This window comes from Pieris rapae, chromosome 2, assembly GCF_905147795.1.
Source record: "Pieris rapae chromosome 2, ilPieRapa1.1, whole genome shotgun sequence".
NCBI classification, from domain to species: Eukaryota; Metazoa; Arthropoda; class Insecta; order Lepidoptera; family Pieridae; genus Pieris; species Pieris rapae.
In genome coordinates this window covers 8,431,816-8,451,441 of record NC_059510.1, presented here as the reverse complement: position 1 = coordinate 8,451,441, position 19,626 = coordinate 8,431,816, and the positions used below count along the sequence as shown (strand labels likewise).

Below are 19,626 nucleotides of genomic sequence, written 5' to 3'. Positions count from 1 at the left end.
TAAGGTAACTTGACAAGCATAGGTATCTAGATATGCTGGTTTAGAGAGATAATAATTATTATATAGAAAGTAAATCTTGGTTCTCACAACACAGCAACACATTAGAACGCACGGGCTCGTCTTTGGAAGCACGCTTGATATATTAAATATTGAATTAACTAAGGACCATATAAACGCAAACAAATATTTAATTCATAAATTTATTGTAAACAATATCACAATTAGAAATATTACTTAAAATAATTCACAAAATCCAATTATTTGTGATTAAAGTTAAAAAAAATCTTTTTTAAATAAGCTGTTAATATTACATTGCATCTGCCACATAATTTTATTAAGTTTAGGCGCTGCTCAAAATATGTTTTTATGGATTTAAAAATGTAGCCTTTATTATTATTAATAAGCAATTATTAAATTGGACAAAATATTCGTATATTAAAATTTTAGTTCTCGTGACATTAAAACAATTGAAATTTTATTATAGAAACGCAACGCAACACAAAATAGCAAATAGTTTTCATGCCACTATATCAACAATTGTCAATGTGTAGTAATTTCTCAGTATAGCTTTCATACCATCTTTAGAAGTGAAATTAAACACATTTTTAAATCCAAAACAAAAAGTGAAAATACCTTTAGATATTGTTTTAAAATCTATAACATTCGATTTCTGTAAATACTTTCGTTAAAGATCTTAGTCCTTTTATAACATGTATAAAGTTCAAAATAAATAACGCACAACATATCTTTAATACATTAAGTTAAATAAGGCGGGGCTGAGAACTAGGAATAGGATTGGAAAGGGATAAATTATCGAGGATTTAAATGATATACTAAAATGTAGCCAGCCACGCTTCATACTACTTAAAAATAGTGCTCAAAATCTTTCCAATATAATGCATACAAACGCGATATCTATTAAGGCATTTTTTCCAGTGTATTCTTCGTATCTAAAACAATAAAATTATTCCATATGTTTCACTTACAGAACTCACTTGATGATTTATGTCAAGTTCAAAGGCAAATTTTTTAATATTTGAAAAGAAAGAAGTTAGAAGTAGAAGTTAATAAAGGTTTATACTGTTAAAAGCAGTCGTTTTGGCCCAGTGGCTGCAGCGTGCGATTCTAATTTCTGAGGTCATAGGTTTAATCAGTTGAGCAGCAATGGAATATGTGCGAACGATGAAGAAACCGACTCGCCTTAGACCCAAAAGGTCGGTTTATACTTTATCTGGCCAGATTGAAAAATTTCCTGTGCATGATTATCTATATATTATGTAACCCAATGTTCGGCCCACGCCTAACATTCTATTGTTAAGGGGGGCTATCCAAAAATTTCTTAAATTTATTTGGAATTCAATTTTTCATTATGTATTTTGAAAATTATTTAACAATTTCCTTATAATTTCTTTTTCAATCCTATCATTTACTTTCTTAAGTGAACAATTACGTTATTTATATATGTACATATTACGCATGTTGAATATGGAGGGGGAGCGCCGGCGCCGGCATAAGAATTTTAAAAAGGCTAAAAAGTGGCTTTGCACAAAAAAAGTTGGGAAATGCTAATTTATACTCAAAAGTTCGAAATTGAGTGAATTACATAAAACACTCTTACTTTGTAAGGCATTAATCAGGCTGAATTGTTATAAGATAGAACGTTTTAATCATTTCTAATTTTATTACCTATGAACGTAAAGCCTGTAATCTTGATTGCATCTCATCTAGTTCACTTTCATCCGGTTCCTCAGTGACCTCTTGACTTGTTGAAGGAGCTCCCACGGCCGTGGGCGGAGCCGGCGCTTCACCCAGCTTGCCTTGAGTTAGTTCCCATAGCACCTATAACATTTGAATTTTCTTATATTGTACTAGACTTCAGAATTTATACTAATGTCATTTTTGTTTTGTCATGTATAAAATTACAGCTTTAAATGCACATGCAAGGTATAGCGAATTTCCTAATTTAGTGAAATCTTGAAATCATTATCATTATAATCTTAGCTTACCTTGTCAACTTCACTCTGGGCTGCTTCCTCCATTTCTTCTTCATCTTCCATGCCAGACATAGTTTCATCTACCATTTCCTCAATAATACCAGCTTTCATCATTTCTTTACTCAAATCTTGCATTGTTTGGGCGATCTCTGGTAACCTAAGCAGTGCCTGCATAGCTTGCATTACCTAGTGTGGGAAAAATGTGATTCAGTAAATACATGACGCAGGTATATCGTGATAATCGACATTTATTTAAAAAAGAAAATCATTCTGTGTCCATCCCTTTAACAAGATCTAGCAAAACATTGTATGGTAACAAACATTCAAAATATATTATATTTTCAATGTAATATAATATATGTGTATATCCATATCTAGTTTAAATTTAAACCCTCATTTTATTATATCTCTGAAAATATTTATTATATCTTGTTTGTTGTACCATGTTTTATATGATAATTATTTTAGGACTTGCCTTTAGTTCTATCTTGTATTTCTTTTTCCAATTTGTCTCAATGTTGTTTTTTAATAATATAATGCTCTTATAATGCGCTGATATTTATTAATACAATACAAGGAATTATTAAACACAACAACATACCTCAGTTGATTTTTGTAAAGAACCAGCAACCCGTAATGTTGCTGTAATAAAAGTATATAATAATAATTAATAGTATTTAAAATGTTGTATCCATAAATTTACTACTTACCAAGTTGATTCTTCATTTGCATCTGCACAGAATTTAAATGTGCTTTACTAGTATATATTTTACTTATTGCTTTTCTAGACCTGATTATTTCTTTGGCCAGTATAGTGCAAACTTGTTTATCACTTTTAGATGCTGCTTCTTTTAAAGATCTTTTAATTTTTTCTTCTTCCCTTTGAATTGCTAAAAAAGATATAAGTATACAGTATAACTGTCTCAACAATAACAAGTCTTTGAGATTTTGTGTTAAAAAACAAATATTTTTTCTTAATCTCTCTGAATACAGGCAGTTTATTTGTACATATTGTGAATTTAGATGATTTTTCGGATAATTTTTTTCAAGCATTTAATGTATTGTACAAGAAGGTGACTCATTGTTATCATCATCTGACTTGTTGGAATTTTAAAAAGATACTGAAACTAGATTATCTTTACCTCGTATTTGCCTGTCTAAATTATATCCCTCTTTTCTTAACTTATGAGACCACTCGTTTACCTTAAATAATATTACAATTTATAGTTTCATTACGACAGATAAAATTACTATATATGACAAATAATACCAAGCGAACCATTTCTTTTGGATTCCGTTCTGGTGATTTACCGAATAGACCCATAGTTAAATAATATACTATAAAATTTAATGACAAAATTATACTTTGTAAACAAAAATGGATTTGTTATTAGGTATTACTAAATAGCAAATAATAAATCAACAATTTTTTTGACAACTGACGTTGGAAGGGTGTGGGCAGTCAGCACAATGACATTGAGTATTTAATAATATCCAAAGAAATAGCCTGACATAAAAAGACATCTTGCATTATTCTGTCATTTTCGTTGTTACGGTTACAGTTGTTTGTTTAGGTTTGCGCTTTAAGATGTGCCGGTTATAATTTGCATGCACGAGTTCAGAAGAAACCAAGAATTTTATCTGTCACCGTTGACCGTACCATCAGTTACTTGAAAGAAAATAAACTTTGAGTACAAAAGGTAAGAATTTTTCACATTCGAAGCATCACTAAATAACTTATAACTCTGTTGTTAGATTGTTTTAAATTGGTTTAGGCCCAAAAACTCTATGTAGATGTAGATTTATATGCCTATTGATTTAGAGAGTGTTTAGCAAAATATAAAACTTAAAATATGACACTAACGTATGATAAGTGTAAGAAAATACGGGTTGGACTTTTACTAGATATACTGAGTTTACGTTTTAAGTTTAGTTTCAAGTTTCAGTTTTGATCAATATGACTTTGCTTAAGTCTGCAGTTCAAGTTAGTATTTCATGGTATTTGACTTTACATTGACTTCTTTACATGCTGTGTGATTAAACAGATAATTAATTTTCTATTAAAATAATTAAGATATTTATTATATTAAAAGATTTATTTTTTATTAAAGTGTTACTTAAATAAACTCTTGCACTATGTTTTCATAAATTTTTAAGCACTGAAACCAGGTAATGTTATAATAAAACTTTTACTTATAACTAACTATGTTAATTGAAATGGAAGGCTTAAGAATGACCATAATCACAGTCAGTAGTATTAAGTCGGTCAGTAGCATTAAATAAATAAGCATTCTAAAGAACTTAAGTCCTAGTTTGGTAATTTGTTCAAATATATTTTTTTAATGTTTTGTTATATGGGATACTTTGTTTTGTATATTTATTTCTTTTTTATAATTAGTTAAAGTAAAATATAGAATTGTGAATTTAAGTAAATTTGTAGATATTTGTGTGTAGCAATTTATTAAAAAGAGTGATTTGTGACATGAAACAAATTCTTTATACTTGTACAATATAAGCATCAAAATATTAGTAAGCAAAGTTGATTCAATAATAATTGTTTAAGTTAAAAACCAGAGAGAGATCTGATTTGGTGATTATTGATCACCTGAGAGGCGTTTGTTAAATTTAGTATGAAATCTATTTACTCAATGCTTAAAATATAACATAGACTATGAACCAAAAAAATTTATTAGTACTTACAAAGAACTTAACAGCATAAGAATTTTTAAAATTATTATTTTATTGTTTCTTAAATACTTCATTTTCAGTACGCTGGTTTATCATTCATCTAAAAAAAATAAGTCAAGATTGTCACTTGTATCTTAACAAGCATAATTTAAATTGCACAATTTTTATTGCGCTTGCGTTTGATGCGCTTGCTTTGCGACATTCGTTAATAACGTACATCCGATTGCAAACGATGCAGCGACATATTTCGTATAGTACTATATATATAATGAACATTGTTCATTCATGTAGCATTATTAAGAGCTCAGTACTTTTATATTTAAATCCTATAGCAGGAATTCTACCATTCGTACATTCGTGTAAACGGCTTTGTTACATTATTTATGCGGTTTCTTGCGATTAATCGTCTTTCAATTGCTTTTCAGCAAATGAATATATTACATACACAACTGAAACGTCGAGTTATGAAAATAATGTAATAAACTTGTGTTTATATTAAATAAATAAAAAATAAATAATGCATTTATATTAACAAGTCTTATTAAACTTGTAGTACTTCCGTAAATAAAAAAAACAAACTCTATTGTTTATCAGTTTTAGTAATTAGGTAAAAGAAAAATCAACATTAATTACGTATTCTTGCCGATTTATTTGCTAAGAACTTAAAGGTGAGTAAAAAGGCTTAGGTATTCTGTGCACGTGTTCCATATAAAATATTATTATTATATGATGATATTGACTAGTACTAGTAAAATTAATTTTATTTCATGCTTATTTATTTTTTAAATTACATAGCGGTGCCGGAAACTTCGTGGAGAGTTAAAATAAGCACCTATAAGAGCTGACCTTTTCATAGACATAAGAACAAAATTGTTTGACAAAAAATTTCGACGAACCTAATCGATAGGGGTCATAAATCCCGCTAAAAATTGATTGCCAACATTTAGGTAACACAATGCATGTTTATTTATTAACTGAGCTTTTCCAACACATATAATAACGTAACTAAGTGTAAATAAATAAATAGCTAAATAAATAATAATATTTGTCACGTATATTATGAGTACATGTTCAGTGCACTAGTTCTTAAACTAATAACAATTTACCACGATGACGTTTTTAAAGCATCTTTTAGCAGTTTAAACTATACATTAAATAAAAATACGTTTATTTTGGAACATAAGATCATCAAGGTATCACTTATTCCACGTCATTAAATTCGAACCTGTAGGCATACCTACTCATCGGCAAAGAAGACAGAGGGTGTAGGTCGAGAGAAAAAGCCGGCGTAAAAAACTCTCGGTACTCTTTTAAAAAAGCAAATCATCAAACAATACTACAAAATTTAAAACAAATATAGCAAATTATGAAAACACATTCGATTTGAAAAATATATAACGTCGACAATGAATTATAGTGACTGTAATTGATCAAATTCTTTATATCCTTTTTTATTTTATAATAAACATAATTTCGAATTGTCGGGAGTAAGAGCAGATGGGGATTTACAGGAAATAATTGGTCTGCGTGATATTTTTTTTACATTGATTGCTTTTTTTAAATCATTGATTAAATAAATGGTCAGGTGTTCTGTGCACGTGTTTTAAATATAAAATAATATTTTTTCTTTGGGAATGCAATTAAAACAAATGAATGTATTTGGAATGTTAGAGACTTTTAAAAAATAAATTGAAAATCGAATTTTGGACTTTGTTACCTAAGTAATTATTCGAATTAAAATGTAATCTTTATGATTGATTAGGCTAATTACCTGTCCTGTATTTATCTACACTAACATCTAATAATTTGATACTTTGATTATAATACCTATTTAAAATGCTCTAAGTAGAAATATAGTTCTTTGGAGAGTATTTGTGCTACTGGTTCCACGAAAAACATAATTTCGCACATTGTTATTGTACACGCAAATCCACTTATTAGCTAAACCATCTATATAGTTATTGCAAAAAAAAAATGCTGACGCGCGGTGCGATGTGGACCATGGCAATACTTATGAAAAGTTGTATTATTTTTGTATACAAAATCATATCTACGGTTTTAGCTTCCAGCAACCGCGCCAGGCGGCAGCGATTTGGGTTTGGAGCCACGAAGGATCGTATTCCGTAATTGTAATGTCTTTAAAAGTTACAATTATTTCAAACTCTCAATCGATTTGTTAAATCCTTACGTGAAGACTAGCTTTAGCTTCGAGTTTACAGGGTCTGGAAACAGTGAAACTAGTGAAATTACTAAATTTAACTTTTTTCACGACAACGACAGTGCTTCTTTCTGGTTCGAACTCCGATAAGTACAAGTGGGTCGAATTGGGCTTTCTGCGTAAAAGAGCGCTTAATATATTTTATTTAAAAAAATATATTATTTATCAAAATATAAAAGACGACGAATGAATGAATGAATCGTTATTCTGCTTCATATAGTATACCTAATGAGATTATAAGCCAAAAACTTTTAATCTAAAAGTCATTTCATATCATTGAGTATGTACCTATTTTTTATCAATTTACAATCTTTTCTTTCTTCTACTAGTGTTTTTATTATGATTAAAACTTTCCTATTTGATTAGTGATTCTGTATATAGATGTGACCTCTAGATGTCCCGGGTTGATAATTTATCGAAATGTCAGTTTTTATTGATGTACCTACTTTTAATTGTTTTTCAAGTTATACTCCTATTGGCGCGTTAAGTAAAAATTATGGTAATAAATTTCGACGATGCGTGTGCGCGCACACCGTCAGTAGAACGGACACCGATAGTGATCAACATTTTAGTTTTTTTTTTGTGATATTTTAATAAACTTTATTTCACTAGATAATGTGTTAAAATAAAAATTTCAATGTATTAAATACCTTTTTTCTATTGTTAGTGTCGTTTTTTCTACAAAGGTAGAATATTCTTTTTTAGATTTTTATAATGTTAATACACATGCTTCCCATTAGCCTTTGAGTTTTATGGAATAAAACACATATGTTTGTCTGCATACAAATATGTCTCTTATAATATCTTTTTTCTAGTTCCCATTTGGAGAATTTGATTTAATTGCATTTCGAATACTATTAAAGTGTACTTTATATTTTTGAATGTCTATACTGTATTCCTATGATTGTCTAAACTCAGGCCAAATTATAACAATGCACTACAATATATTGTGTGTTCTTAAAATTTTCTTGTTTATTACCTGGACTCTGCGGTTTTGAGTCATAGTATCTAAGTATCACGTTATAGGCACACGCGTGGCCTGATCCAGTGGTTAGTCGGGAGTATTTTAATGATACTGTGATGGTTTAACAAAAGTATCAGATCAGTACTCAGCTTTTTCGTAGAAAACTAAATATACGAATTTTATGGGTTTTTATTAAACCCTGAATTTTTTAAATAATAAAAATAATGTATTATTTAAAAAATACACATAACGCAAAACTTCAACTTCTATTTTGTATGTTTCATAAAGATAAATAAATAACTTTGAATCCTTCACCTTAATAATATATTTAGCGAAAACTATAAAGCGAATATTTAATAGGTATTATGTAACGAATTAATTTGCACTACGATAAAATTTTACTGCAGTTGTGCCATTGTTACATCTCTTTATATGTGCCTATTAACCTTTTTGGTCCTTGACCATATAGTTTTAGTACTTAGTAGTCTTTAGCACATCGTAGAGTACTATCTGTTTCCAGGTTCAAAGTTGTCTTAACTTCGTCGTATTTAGTCAATCAGATTTTGAAGTTATCAACCAATTATGTTATGTATTGAAAGACTTTAGATACGAGTAAGAAAATTGCCCTAGAAGTATGCTTTGTTGTACGCGCCGTATTCCGTATTTATTTTGTTATATACCAGGGGGCAAAGGGGCATGAGGCTGATTTGATGTTAAGTGATACCGCCGCCCATTGACACTCAGTGTCAGAAGATTTGCGAGTGCATTGCCCGCCTTTTAAGATAGTTTCTTTAAAATAATGGGAAAAGATTGTGCCTTCAAAACAGCATTGTCAGACAAAACCTATGAAATGCAAGTATACCCTCCTCCTCCTCCATGTGAATTGAGGATGACCGATCTAACTCGAAATTTAAGGGCTATCCAAACTAAAATTTACATGTCATCAAAACATATCGTACTTACCTAGTAACTACGATATGTTTTGATGACATGTTACGTTGCAAGCCCTACTTAGCAGGTTCAATAGTTTATCTAAGTGACGCACATTCCTCGTGGAAGGATTCCATCTAATGTCACCTTCGTACTGGTTTCGTGACCCATGCCGATTTAGATTTGCGCATTATAGCCATTTGCGTATTCTGTTCCCTATGCGCATTGAAGTGATAATGACAACAACAATATTATATATTATCATATTAATGAGCACTAAGTTAAATTAAATATTCTTCATTTGACCCAACCTAATTTAGTAAATCTTTAATACGAAACAAGTATATTATATGATTAATTATAGCTTAATATGTGCATTTAAAAATCAAATATATACTATTAATAATATAAAAAAGAAACGTGTGGCACTCGGGGACTGCCGCGATAAAGCTATTGCATTGCATTTTTTATCAACCTATGCAATTATAATTGTTTATTTATTTTTTATTTATGTAGTATTTTTTTTTCTTTGACATTAATTAAATCTACCAGACTCACAAGCCTATATAGTCTATCTCGACGCGTACCGTCCGCGCTTACGTTACGTTAACGTTACCGATCTCGTCAGAGAGATGTGACACGCAGTATTCGTTCTGTCCTGCTCTAACGCACCTTTATTACGTCATAGTGTACGTGTTAGGTTATTTTCGTTACGGAATTGTTTGATTCGGTCGCCGCGCTAAAATGCCTGCGATAGAATCTATGCATAAGCTTAATAAAAAATAATCAAAATTCATTTTTAGAAACATTATGCATATCATTATGGATCCCTTTACCCTTTTACATTAAAGAAATATTTCGACTTGCGTTATATATACTATTTGCGTGTTGTTCACACAAGAATATAACTGCGTGCTCATATTTCACCATGCCTCCAGCTGATAGGGAGGGGGATCTTTGACAATCTGAGACAAATCTATGTTTTTAATTTATAGTATTATTATTTATTACTTAAGATGCCATGTGGAACATGGTGTAATGGCTGCAGCTCCTTACAAACGTTGTGTTAAACAAAAAAAAATGGCGAATGGGCAGTAAATAAAATAGAAGCATTTAATGTATAATATTTCTTTTTTTGACGATCATAAGTGTAAAATGTGTTACCTGTATGAATAAATGATTTTTGACTTTGACTATGGACTCTCTAGGACAATGTTCTACGGGATGCCATCTCAGTCAGTGCAGTAGCTTGTGCAGCGATGTTTAATTTAGAACCCGCAAGTCTCTTTGTGCTTCATATTAATTATATTGTTTGGTTGCTAATAAACTTGAAACTAAGTTTTCGTCAAATAAGACAAAATATTCAAGTGTTTTTAAATCATTAATAGATCAGAAGATAATAGTAATATTCATATTTAAAAACTATTCCTAGTTTTAACTAATAAATGACGATTTAATGTTGTCAATGCAATATATTCATCGAGATATAAATACGAGTTTCTGAGGAGCAAAAGCGACGAATCCGTAATATTATTAGTCATATGTTTTCCAAGGTCAGTGAGCCGCGAAGTCCAGCAGATGACTTCAAAATCTCTAATAGTGTCATCTAGATAATAAATAAATAGAAGGAAAGAAAAACGTTTTTATACACAATTACAGAATATTTAGGTAAAATAAAATGCACTAGCCCCCACAATAGGATTCCCTGTGTTGTCGGCAGCCAGTCTCTTCCTTTTGATATTTTAACTGTACTTGACAATAATATCTACATAACGCAATTTATAATTAAACTTTTGTGTTTTTTTTTGTTAATGTAATAATTATTGTTTGTAATTATTTTTATATGAATTGGTGAAACATTATATAACTATTTTTAAGTTATAAGTAGATACCGCAAGTACATAATGAACTTGTAATAGATATATCTTATTAAAATATTTATTTACGATTAAACCTTACAAAATTAATATGTATAACCGTATCTAATAAAAAAGGAAATCTCCCGATCTGTTATTATCTTATCTACAATTTGATGAAGCAAACTGCGGTGAAGTTCTTTAAGAATATAGACAGTAATAACGTCCTGTTTGAGTCTTGCAACGGATGTATTTAATGATTCCTTTGTATACAGTTTATGAACCAAATAGTGTTACTAGATTCCTGATTTAGCAGAAACTTTAGAAATCTAATCCATCTTGACGACTGCTTTGAGAATTCTATTTATTGTATATTGTAAAATATATCAATAGTTAACTGTAGAGGATGAACATAAAAATACAACGTCTAGTAACAACATCGTTGCTTTATTACTGAACAATATAGGTACTGTGGTGTGGTGCACTTAAAGGATATACGAGTTGCAGCTTCTTTTTACTTCTCATAAAAAAATATGGCGGTTTTGATGACCAGGTGCTGTCATCTTTCATGCGTAGTAAACACGTTATTCTGTAACACTGTATGGACAGCTATCTTTGTAAGAGCTTCTGATCTATTAACACACAGTTTCGGTTCTGCCAAGTGCGACAGGTACAGGTACACCTTGCGCACGCGCCGATCAATTTGGTAATGCAAATTGTCAGCCGCAACAATGGCGTGTCGCTTAATTTATATTCAGTCCCACGTAAACGGTGAGCGGGAAAGCACGTCACGCGTGCCGTTAGAAAAATTAATATGTATTATGTAAAATTTGACCCTTGATTTTTCGGGAAATATTCACGAACCGTGCATTTCTGGACCATTCCGCTGTAGTTGTTGTTGTAAAATAGTGAAATTGTGTCTAATTATAAGGTAATTAAAAATGTGCCTCAAATTATTTTTAATTTGCTCACATAATATTGTGAATGTTGAATCGCTGCTAAAATATGTCGATTTCACTTTTCGCGTGCGATAGCAATGCAATTCTTTGCATTAATAAAAGTCTAGATAATCGTGTTTATATTCAGTTGGTGTACGTATGTCCGTTGGTTAGCGGCTGATGACAGAGCAGGCCGTGAAATCCTTGTATTTATTTTGGGTTATTTACCCAGTAACATGAGTATGATATGACTCAGTTTCCAATTTTGTTTACAGAGACATGACAGTGTGTTATGTTTTTCAGTTTTAATTTTCACATTGTTGCAACTTCAACTATTCAGAATCATTCTTGCTCTGTAGACCTCCAACTGTTCAAAATTCAAGTGAAGTCTTTCCTCAAAGGCCGGCAACGCACCTACTAAAAATGAGTGTCTATAGGCTGCGATGACTGCCCTTTCTGAGCGTCCCACAGGCTCGTTTGTCCCCCTTATTTATAAAAAAATTGTGCCACAAAAGCACTTAAATTATTGTATAGAACTGTTTTGTTTAAATAAAACATAACTTCATCGATTATTATCTATGATAAAAATTTGTACGTTTGTATCGTTTCCTTCTTTGATCACTTCCTACATATATAATTTACTAGTTATTTTTGTTTATTAGATAACTTGTCTAATAATATGTAATAATAATGTTTATTTGTAGTCTCCGTAGAAGTAAAGTCGGCACAGACTTTGTAGTGTATTTATTTATAAAATGAATAAAGTTTTTCTTTCTATTGACTTTTGACTGGACCTTGTATCGTCATGCCTTAATGCGGTAACAATATATTTAGATAGAAACAAATCTTTCAAGAATTTTTTTTTATAAAACTTAATTTAAAAACTGTATTTATTCAATACAAAAACACAACGCGCATTAATTAATTATTATACAATATATGTATACGTAATGAGAAAGACGATCGCGGCGCTTATAAGAAAAGCCAGCGACAGAATATCGCAGATTAAATTAATGTGTAATATCCCTTACTGGAACCTAGGGCATTTACATTTCATGCTTCGTTTCATTGAACATTTTAAAGTTTTGTTTACCAAAACAAAATAAAAGTTTGAATTCATCCGGCATCGATTTTAGTAGCTCCTTGACCTCTGAGCGACCGAGGCGACAAATTAAACTACGAGTATTATTATTAAAAAAACATGCTGAGCGCATCACAAGCAATAATCATTACTGTTTATTTTATTGCGTGCCGGTGAGACCTCTGACTATGAAGGTTAAATCTCTAGGGAATAACACCAGTAAACATTCAATGATAAATTATATTTACATACTAATTTGTGATTGCTACAAAACGGCTACTTTATTCAATATATAAACCTAGTTGATGGATTGTTGACGCAGCCTACCGGTGAATTGTTGTGTTGAATCAATCATTCAAACTATTAAAGGATTTCAGAATTTAATACAAATCATTGTAAGGCTAATATTCTGTATATTATTTTGAGAATTTTATTCAGCTTATTCTTATTGATAAGGACTCTCTTGAATTATTTTTCGTGGTATACATATCAAGGTATCAATTAAATATAGAAACATTGCTTAATATAGTCTGTGAAGTCGATGTTCTTTACATAACATTTTTAAGTAATTCGTTGATGTAACTATCCAAACGCATACGGTAGCAAGGGCAACTTTTTTGTCATTTAAATGGTATATAATTAATAATTTAGCATCGAAAAGAAAAGTGCATACCAATTCTTAAAAGGCCGGCAGCACTCGCGCGCCCTCTGGCATTGAGAGTGTGCATGGGCGGCGGTATCTCATAACAACAGGTGAACATCCTGCCCGTTTGCCCCCTGTTCTATAAAAAAAATCTGCCATGAGTAAATTAAGTCAGATTTTCCGACCCACGACCCACCTGCCCACACTGCAGTGATACAAAAAAGATATATTAATAAGGCTATAGACAAAAAGATTAATGTTTTAGGCTCAAACAGAATGGCTATTAAATATCCATGTTACGAAACAACCGCAAAAATGCAAGTGGATACTTGGGAATAGAATAACAATGCTATTTTAAGATAAGTAGATCGAAAGACGATCACATTGACAACGCGTGCGCAATGACATTATAGTTACTGTTTGGTCTCGATTTAATGATTAATTTTTTATTATATTACATTTTATTTTGCCATCTTTACGTAGAGTAAATATCAAATCTCATTAGGAATACTTAACTTAACCTAAGTTAAGGCCTATAAGAGCTATATGTACACGAAATTCGCTCGTAAGTCATATCGTTTTTTTCGCATACGGGAGTCTAATACTGGCTGAGCCTCGTCTCTGAATCTTACCTTAAAAGTATTCAGTTCACTTTCATAAAGTCGTCTGCATGCAATCTGAAAGTTAGACTCACTGTTATCTTTGGTTACAAAACCCTTGTCTCTATAAATGAGAATAGTTTTCCTTAACATGAGAATGCATTTACTTCTATATAAAAAAAAAAGAAAACACTGGCGCTAAAACCTTTTAGGGCCTGGGCCTCAGACACGTAGTAAACTTTTTTGGGCTAAGGCTAGAATAGGTAGGTATAGAAAGACAGAAAGTCCATTGGATTTTGAGCTTAAAATTAAAATTGTGTGTACTGTTTTTGTTATATAGACAATATTAGATGAATAAAAATATCTTTATTTTTTCATGGCCTTTTTTGCATTTAAAGTGTTAAACAAAATTTGCGTGCATAAATATTATTTCCTTAATAAAATACTATTTAATCGTTCACTCACTCATTAATCGCAGGCGCACTTTGTTTTCGAGTTTCTTTGTTTTTAAACAAAGTAAATGAAAAGTATGTACATATATTTTTATTTACACCTGCATTGTTGTTGCGTTGGCACAAATACCTGTAACATATCAGGTACTGCCTTTGTCATTTTATGTTTGTATATACTTTATCAATATAGATCAGTAAAAGCCTAGAAAGTGATTGATTTTCTTTTCTAAAACTTGACGTCATTCATTACACTTAGTATTAATTTATAATAGACTTGTTAATTGTTTCAACAAGTTTTTAGCAGCTTTGCTGACGTCATATAAACCAAATACATGGTATTTATTGGCTATTAAGTGTTGTGTTTTTATATAAGTACAAATACCTACTTTTTTTATTATCATTGATGCATAAGATAAAATCATCATACAAATAACTATCATAATGCATAACGATTTAATTTAAAATATATTCAAATAATGTTTAACAATGGTTTGTTATACCTTGCATGCATATTATGTACAATATTTTGCTTTGTCATTTGCTATTGCGTTGAATCACCTTTGAGCTTTGCTGGTTTTCTTTATATTTTGAATGATAAATCATTGCTGAATTTGTAGATTCCCATCGACTTATTTTGTATGTACAGAAATGTTATTTCGGCTGCAAAGTATTTTATTTCATGTTGAAGTCACGTTATGAAGTTGTCCCTGTTGACAACAACAGGGACAACTTCATAACGTGACTGGAAAAGTACACAAGTACTTTTCCAATATAGTAGATAAGTTTAAATTTGATTTTTTAATTAGACATATTCGTTAATGGTTCAAATAAATAGGAGAGCATTACAATTACTTTCCTATGAAAAAAATATTCCCAAATTTTCAAAAACCTCTCGATTGCCTGTTTGTAGAGTTTTCAGTTTCTAATGGCAGGTTACAATGCGGTGAAAGAGCTGAAAACTACATCAGCTATTTTGACATCTTTTACTAAATGTTTTTTATTTTATTAAATTCAATATATACAAACATAGTTAAGAATTAACACTCTCTCTGAATGAAGTATATCTCGTAATATACTAAGAAAGAAACTTGTTTTACTGCTTTATATATTAAAAGAAAGTGGTTTAAGGTTTCATTGTAAAATCTGTAGCAGATTTACTAGTATTGTGGACAATTAATATGTATTTTATCACTACAACTAATCTTAGTAGGTATTGTTAGAGATTGGCCGGTTCTGTGATTTCAAAATATAATAACCCTTTACTCATTCCGCTCCGTCGTCTCTGAAACCAGAAAATTGTCTTAGCATCCAAAACGAGAAACATTCAGTGTTCATAGTTAACAGGACAAGCCTGTTACACTTCCTGCCATTTGCTGGCTTTCAGCTGTTCCAGGCATTAGCCGAAATTTATGATATCGTTACCGTTTAAGCCGGTGGAGTACATTCTAAGCATTGTAGAAGCAGTCTCAGATAGTACACAGTCTATCCGATGCTGGTATTTCAACACTAGATATTGTGAAGTAACATAAGGAAGTACTTATTGAATGTTTTGGTCCACAGCAACCACGCAATGTATCGTTTCATCTTTCGTCCTTCCGATTATCTATCTCCCTTATAATCCGATAGATAAATTAAACACGCATGCAAATTTAATCTCACCCAAAGGTCATGAAGTAATATTTATTATATATCCTACAATGTATGTCATATTAAGCTCTGTAATACTTATCTTATAAATAGAGGCGTCATCAATCATTGAACTGTAAAATTTCCAACTTTTAACCTCTGACCTCTTGATCATGTACATATGTCTATATAATTACGTGATAATTAGCTATCACGCTATTATGTATGTTACTGACTCTGCTAATTAATTACGATACTGATTATACTGTTTTCATCAAATTCATACAGTATTTTGGCATTATTTAATATTATCCTGACACTAAATAATGTAAACGTAGTTAGCCATTATCATTTCAAAAATTGCGTCATATCTATTCCTACATATATAAAAAATACTGCTCGCTAAATCTCGAGAATAGCTGGACTGGTTTAAGTGATACTTTCTGAAGGTTCATGGAAGCTTTATGAAAAAAATAATGTAAAATGTATACAAGATAAAATAAAAGAATAGAACACTTCATATAATTATTGAAGCGGAAACGAACCGGAAGAATTCCGTTAGGATTGAATTTATAATTTTGTAAATCGTCTTCGTATTTATTCTTTGTATGTATGTTTTTATCGTTTATGTTTTGTCTTTGTTTCAAGGTTTTGAATTTTTTATTGAGACTTCTTGATTTGATATCATGCATTATTTTTGGTCATTATTCTAATGGCATAATGATTGTTGAAATTACATTACCATTTTTTAAAGCTGTGTCCCTATAGGAAAATTATAAGATGCATAGATTATTTTGCAATACTTATCTATCTCCTTTGTGTCGACTTTCCGATTCCATTGAACCAGCGATAGTGTTTGAACTTTGTCATACGTACAATATAGTATATGGTTGCTCTGAATAATTATTATTACATCACTTTGAACAAAGTCTACATTCACGTGAACAATGCTCATTACTTTATCATCATGTAGGTCGTTTTTGTTTTCAACTATTCATCGGTTATCACGTTATTCTAAGTCCAAGTCTTTGTTATCAATCTTACTTCTGTTGACACTTGACAATGCGCAGTCTTGCGCCGTCGGCGGAAGACGCTACACGTCCTCGCATCTATAAATTTTCGATTTGGACGATTTCAGTAGGTACTCTAGAGATATCGAAAATTTTAGCAGCGATTTTAGTGAAGTGTTGTGGTAGATGAGTGTTCTCAATTGGACGGGGAATGTGAATGCCAGTGTTGAAATGGATTCAATAAGCAATGTCTGGACTGTGGTGGAAAATGTGCGGGTTGCAAGCAGTGCTGCGGAGTTGGCTATTTTCACGGCAATACTTTATTGGTTCTTTACATCGAGGTGCGTGATTTCTTTATATATTTTAATTTCCTTTGTACCTAAGTCATCTTAAAGATATAAAAATAATATAAATAAACAATTATATAGAATTTAAACTAACCAAACCAACGTTATATTGAAATTAGTAGCTATTAAAGTTAACATTAATAAAAACAGTAATTTTCACACAATAACTATAAATTGCGGGCTGTTTACTCTGGCGTTTTTGTCACCTCATCTACATTATTTCATTAGAACGTGACCTATAAAATATGGTATTATATGTTAATTATTTACCGCTAAGTGTCCAAAACTCCTGAAAGTTCCAAAGTAATCATATAATAGATAATTATAAGATTTAAGGTATTATAAAATTTAGTACAAAAAACTCATAAAGATGAGGCCTTTGTCCAATGTTAGAATATCTATAATTCGCTTGTATTAGATATATATGTGCTTTTACATATCGCAGAGATAAACTAAACGGATACACAACAAAGGAACCAATTGATATATAATTGAATCCCGCTTCACCCCTGACCGTGTGATAAAAGACTTAACATTATGGTACTCATCATGCATTATATGCGGGAACTGACAAACTTTGAGCAAAGAAAATTTGTAATAATTCTATTAATTAAATTCCTTAGCATTCCAATTTTAAATATGTCGTTTAAAAAACATAGTGTGTAATTTATATAGATCATCGTTGACTTAAGCATGCGACTCATACTTGAGGTATTTTTGAACCCTGTGCACATAGACCAAAAAGCACCAAGTGTTTTTCGGTCTATGTGCACAATGCACATGTTACTCTCGTAAGGAAGGAAAATATCGTGAGTCGGCATGTCATAGACCCAAAAGTCAACGGTGTGTGTCGGGTACTAAAGGCTGATCGCTTACTTGACATATTGCTTATAAAAAGAACAATTAACAAAATATATAAGATTTTTTAAATATATTATATTTATATGTTGTCACTAAGTAACCTGCGTAAATAATGGACGATATATGTATTTAGTTAGTCGGTTCATTAATTATATTTAAAAATTTATTGCTACGTACAACCATGGTAGGTTATGATTTGTTCCCAATTTGAAAGTTAAACAATTATATAATAACAATAATAAATAATTCGTGAAGCTGATATTAAGTTAGGTTTACTGGTATTTCAGACGTTGTTTATAATTTTGTGGCGTGTGTCACCGGGTGTCACCTTTTTGGGATGACACCCAGTTTCTCAACTTTAAGAACGATGTAGAAATAAACAAAAATCGCTAGCATAAAATTTTCTTTTTCTGGGATTCCTCCACCAGTTTTAGCTCAGCTTTATATATAATTCGGGGATTCCCGATTTGAGACCTTAAAAAATTTTTTTTCTTTATAAAGATGATTGTATTACAACAATAAATTAGTGTGATGTAAGAAATTTTAGTCTTATACAACATGACCATTAATTAGTGCCTCTACCTGAACCGGTTTTTAGAATTACAATTACTATTGTTGAGGCATGTTTTCTCAATGTACCAATAAGCCGCGTAAAATTATCATTATACATGGAAGAACTAAAAATTCTAATCAAAGAAATTGTTGTCCAGTGTGAAAATACTAAGCTTATACTGAAAATCGTTAATACAAATCATTATTGCAATAGCAAAAGCAAGATTTCGTTTTAAGGGGTCTTCTTTTTAAATTTCCTCCACAAAATCTGGACAAGTAAAGTTGCACAAATATCGTGAACGCAATGTGTTAAAGATATTCACGCAAGGATTAAGCTAGAATCAGTTAGCATATTTCGTCTTTAATACCTTAATGTTACTTAGTGTGACAATACTACTATCATATAATAATAAAAACATATTAAATATGACATTTTTAATATCTTTAGGAACGCAAGGGTAAAATGGTTGAAAGAGAAATGAAAGAAAGAAAGAAAAATTGAGCGTCGTTTTCTCTCCGTAATTTTACAATTTTTTTTTAAATTGAGTATCTTCAGATTTAAATTATTACTCTTTAATGTATAATATTCTACGGATTCAATATATGTAAATATGTGAGAAACATGTATACTAACAATACAATAATTGACCTATGCAGCGGATTGCTTAATTTGTAAGTACGTTTTTGTATAATAGGTACTTTTACTTTGCCGGTACATTGTCTTCACGTAAAATATTTAACTAAAGTATAAAATATTGTAAATTCTGTTTTAAAAGTGTAAATGTGGAGTTTTTTGCCCATTCTTCTCCATACGAAACTGCCATTTGGAAGGGGCAATTAGAATCATCTTTATATAATTTGACGTTC

At 30.8% G+C, this 19,626-nt stretch overlaps 2 protein-coding genes across 4 annotated transcripts in view; one reads left to right on the top strand and one right to left on the bottom strand.

The window, feature by feature from the left end:
- Positions 1-292: 292 nt before the first annotated feature.
- LOC111002891 (charged multivesicular body protein 3) lies at positions 293-3,437 on the bottom strand. Its single transcript, XM_045632587.1, has 7 exons — positions 3,274-3,437; positions 3,137-3,197; positions 2,705-2,884; positions 2,596-2,636; positions 2,007-2,180; positions 1,687-1,839; positions 293-950 (listed from the first exon to the last, which is right to left on the bottom strand). Exons 1-6 carry the CDS (start codon positions 3,316-3,318, stop codon positions 1,687-1,689), a joined length of 654 nt encoding a protein of 217 aa, XP_045488543.1. The 5' UTR covers positions 3,319-3,437; the 3' UTR covers positions 293-950.
- A 118-nt stretch (positions 3,438-3,555) lies between these two features.
- LOC111002886 (glycerol-3-phosphate acyltransferase 1, mitochondrial) overlaps positions 3,556-19,626 on the top strand; it is a 34,962-nt gene continuing 18,891 nt past the window's right edge. The window contains exons 1-2 of one of the 3 annotated variants that reach the window (XM_022273164.2): positions 11,406-11,581; positions 17,186-17,340. In XM_022273164.2, the coding sequence (XP_022128856.2) occupies positions 17,186-17,340 (155 nt within the window). In that variant the 5' untranslated portion in view covers positions 11,406-11,581. Of the gene's footprint in view, positions 3,695-11,405; positions 11,582-17,127; positions 17,341-19,626 lie in introns of those variants that run through there. The other 2 variants (XM_022273163.2, XM_022273165.2) reach the window with 2 other exon arrangements.

Bases quoted from the DNA above. Each gene is read 5' to 3' on its own strand.
- LOC111002891 (XM_045632587.1), bottom strand. From the start codon at position 3,318: ATGGGTCTATTCGGTAAATCACCAGAACGGAATCCAAAAGAAATG. The intron at 3,198-3,273 runs GTTCGCTTGGTA...ATATTATTTAAG, and splicing joins AACGGAATCCAAAAGAAATG to GTAAACGAGTGGTCTCATAA. The intron at 1,840-2,006 runs GTAAGCTAAGAT...CAAATGTTATAG, and splicing joins CCCAGAGTGAAGTTGACAAG to GTGCTATGGGAACTAACTCA.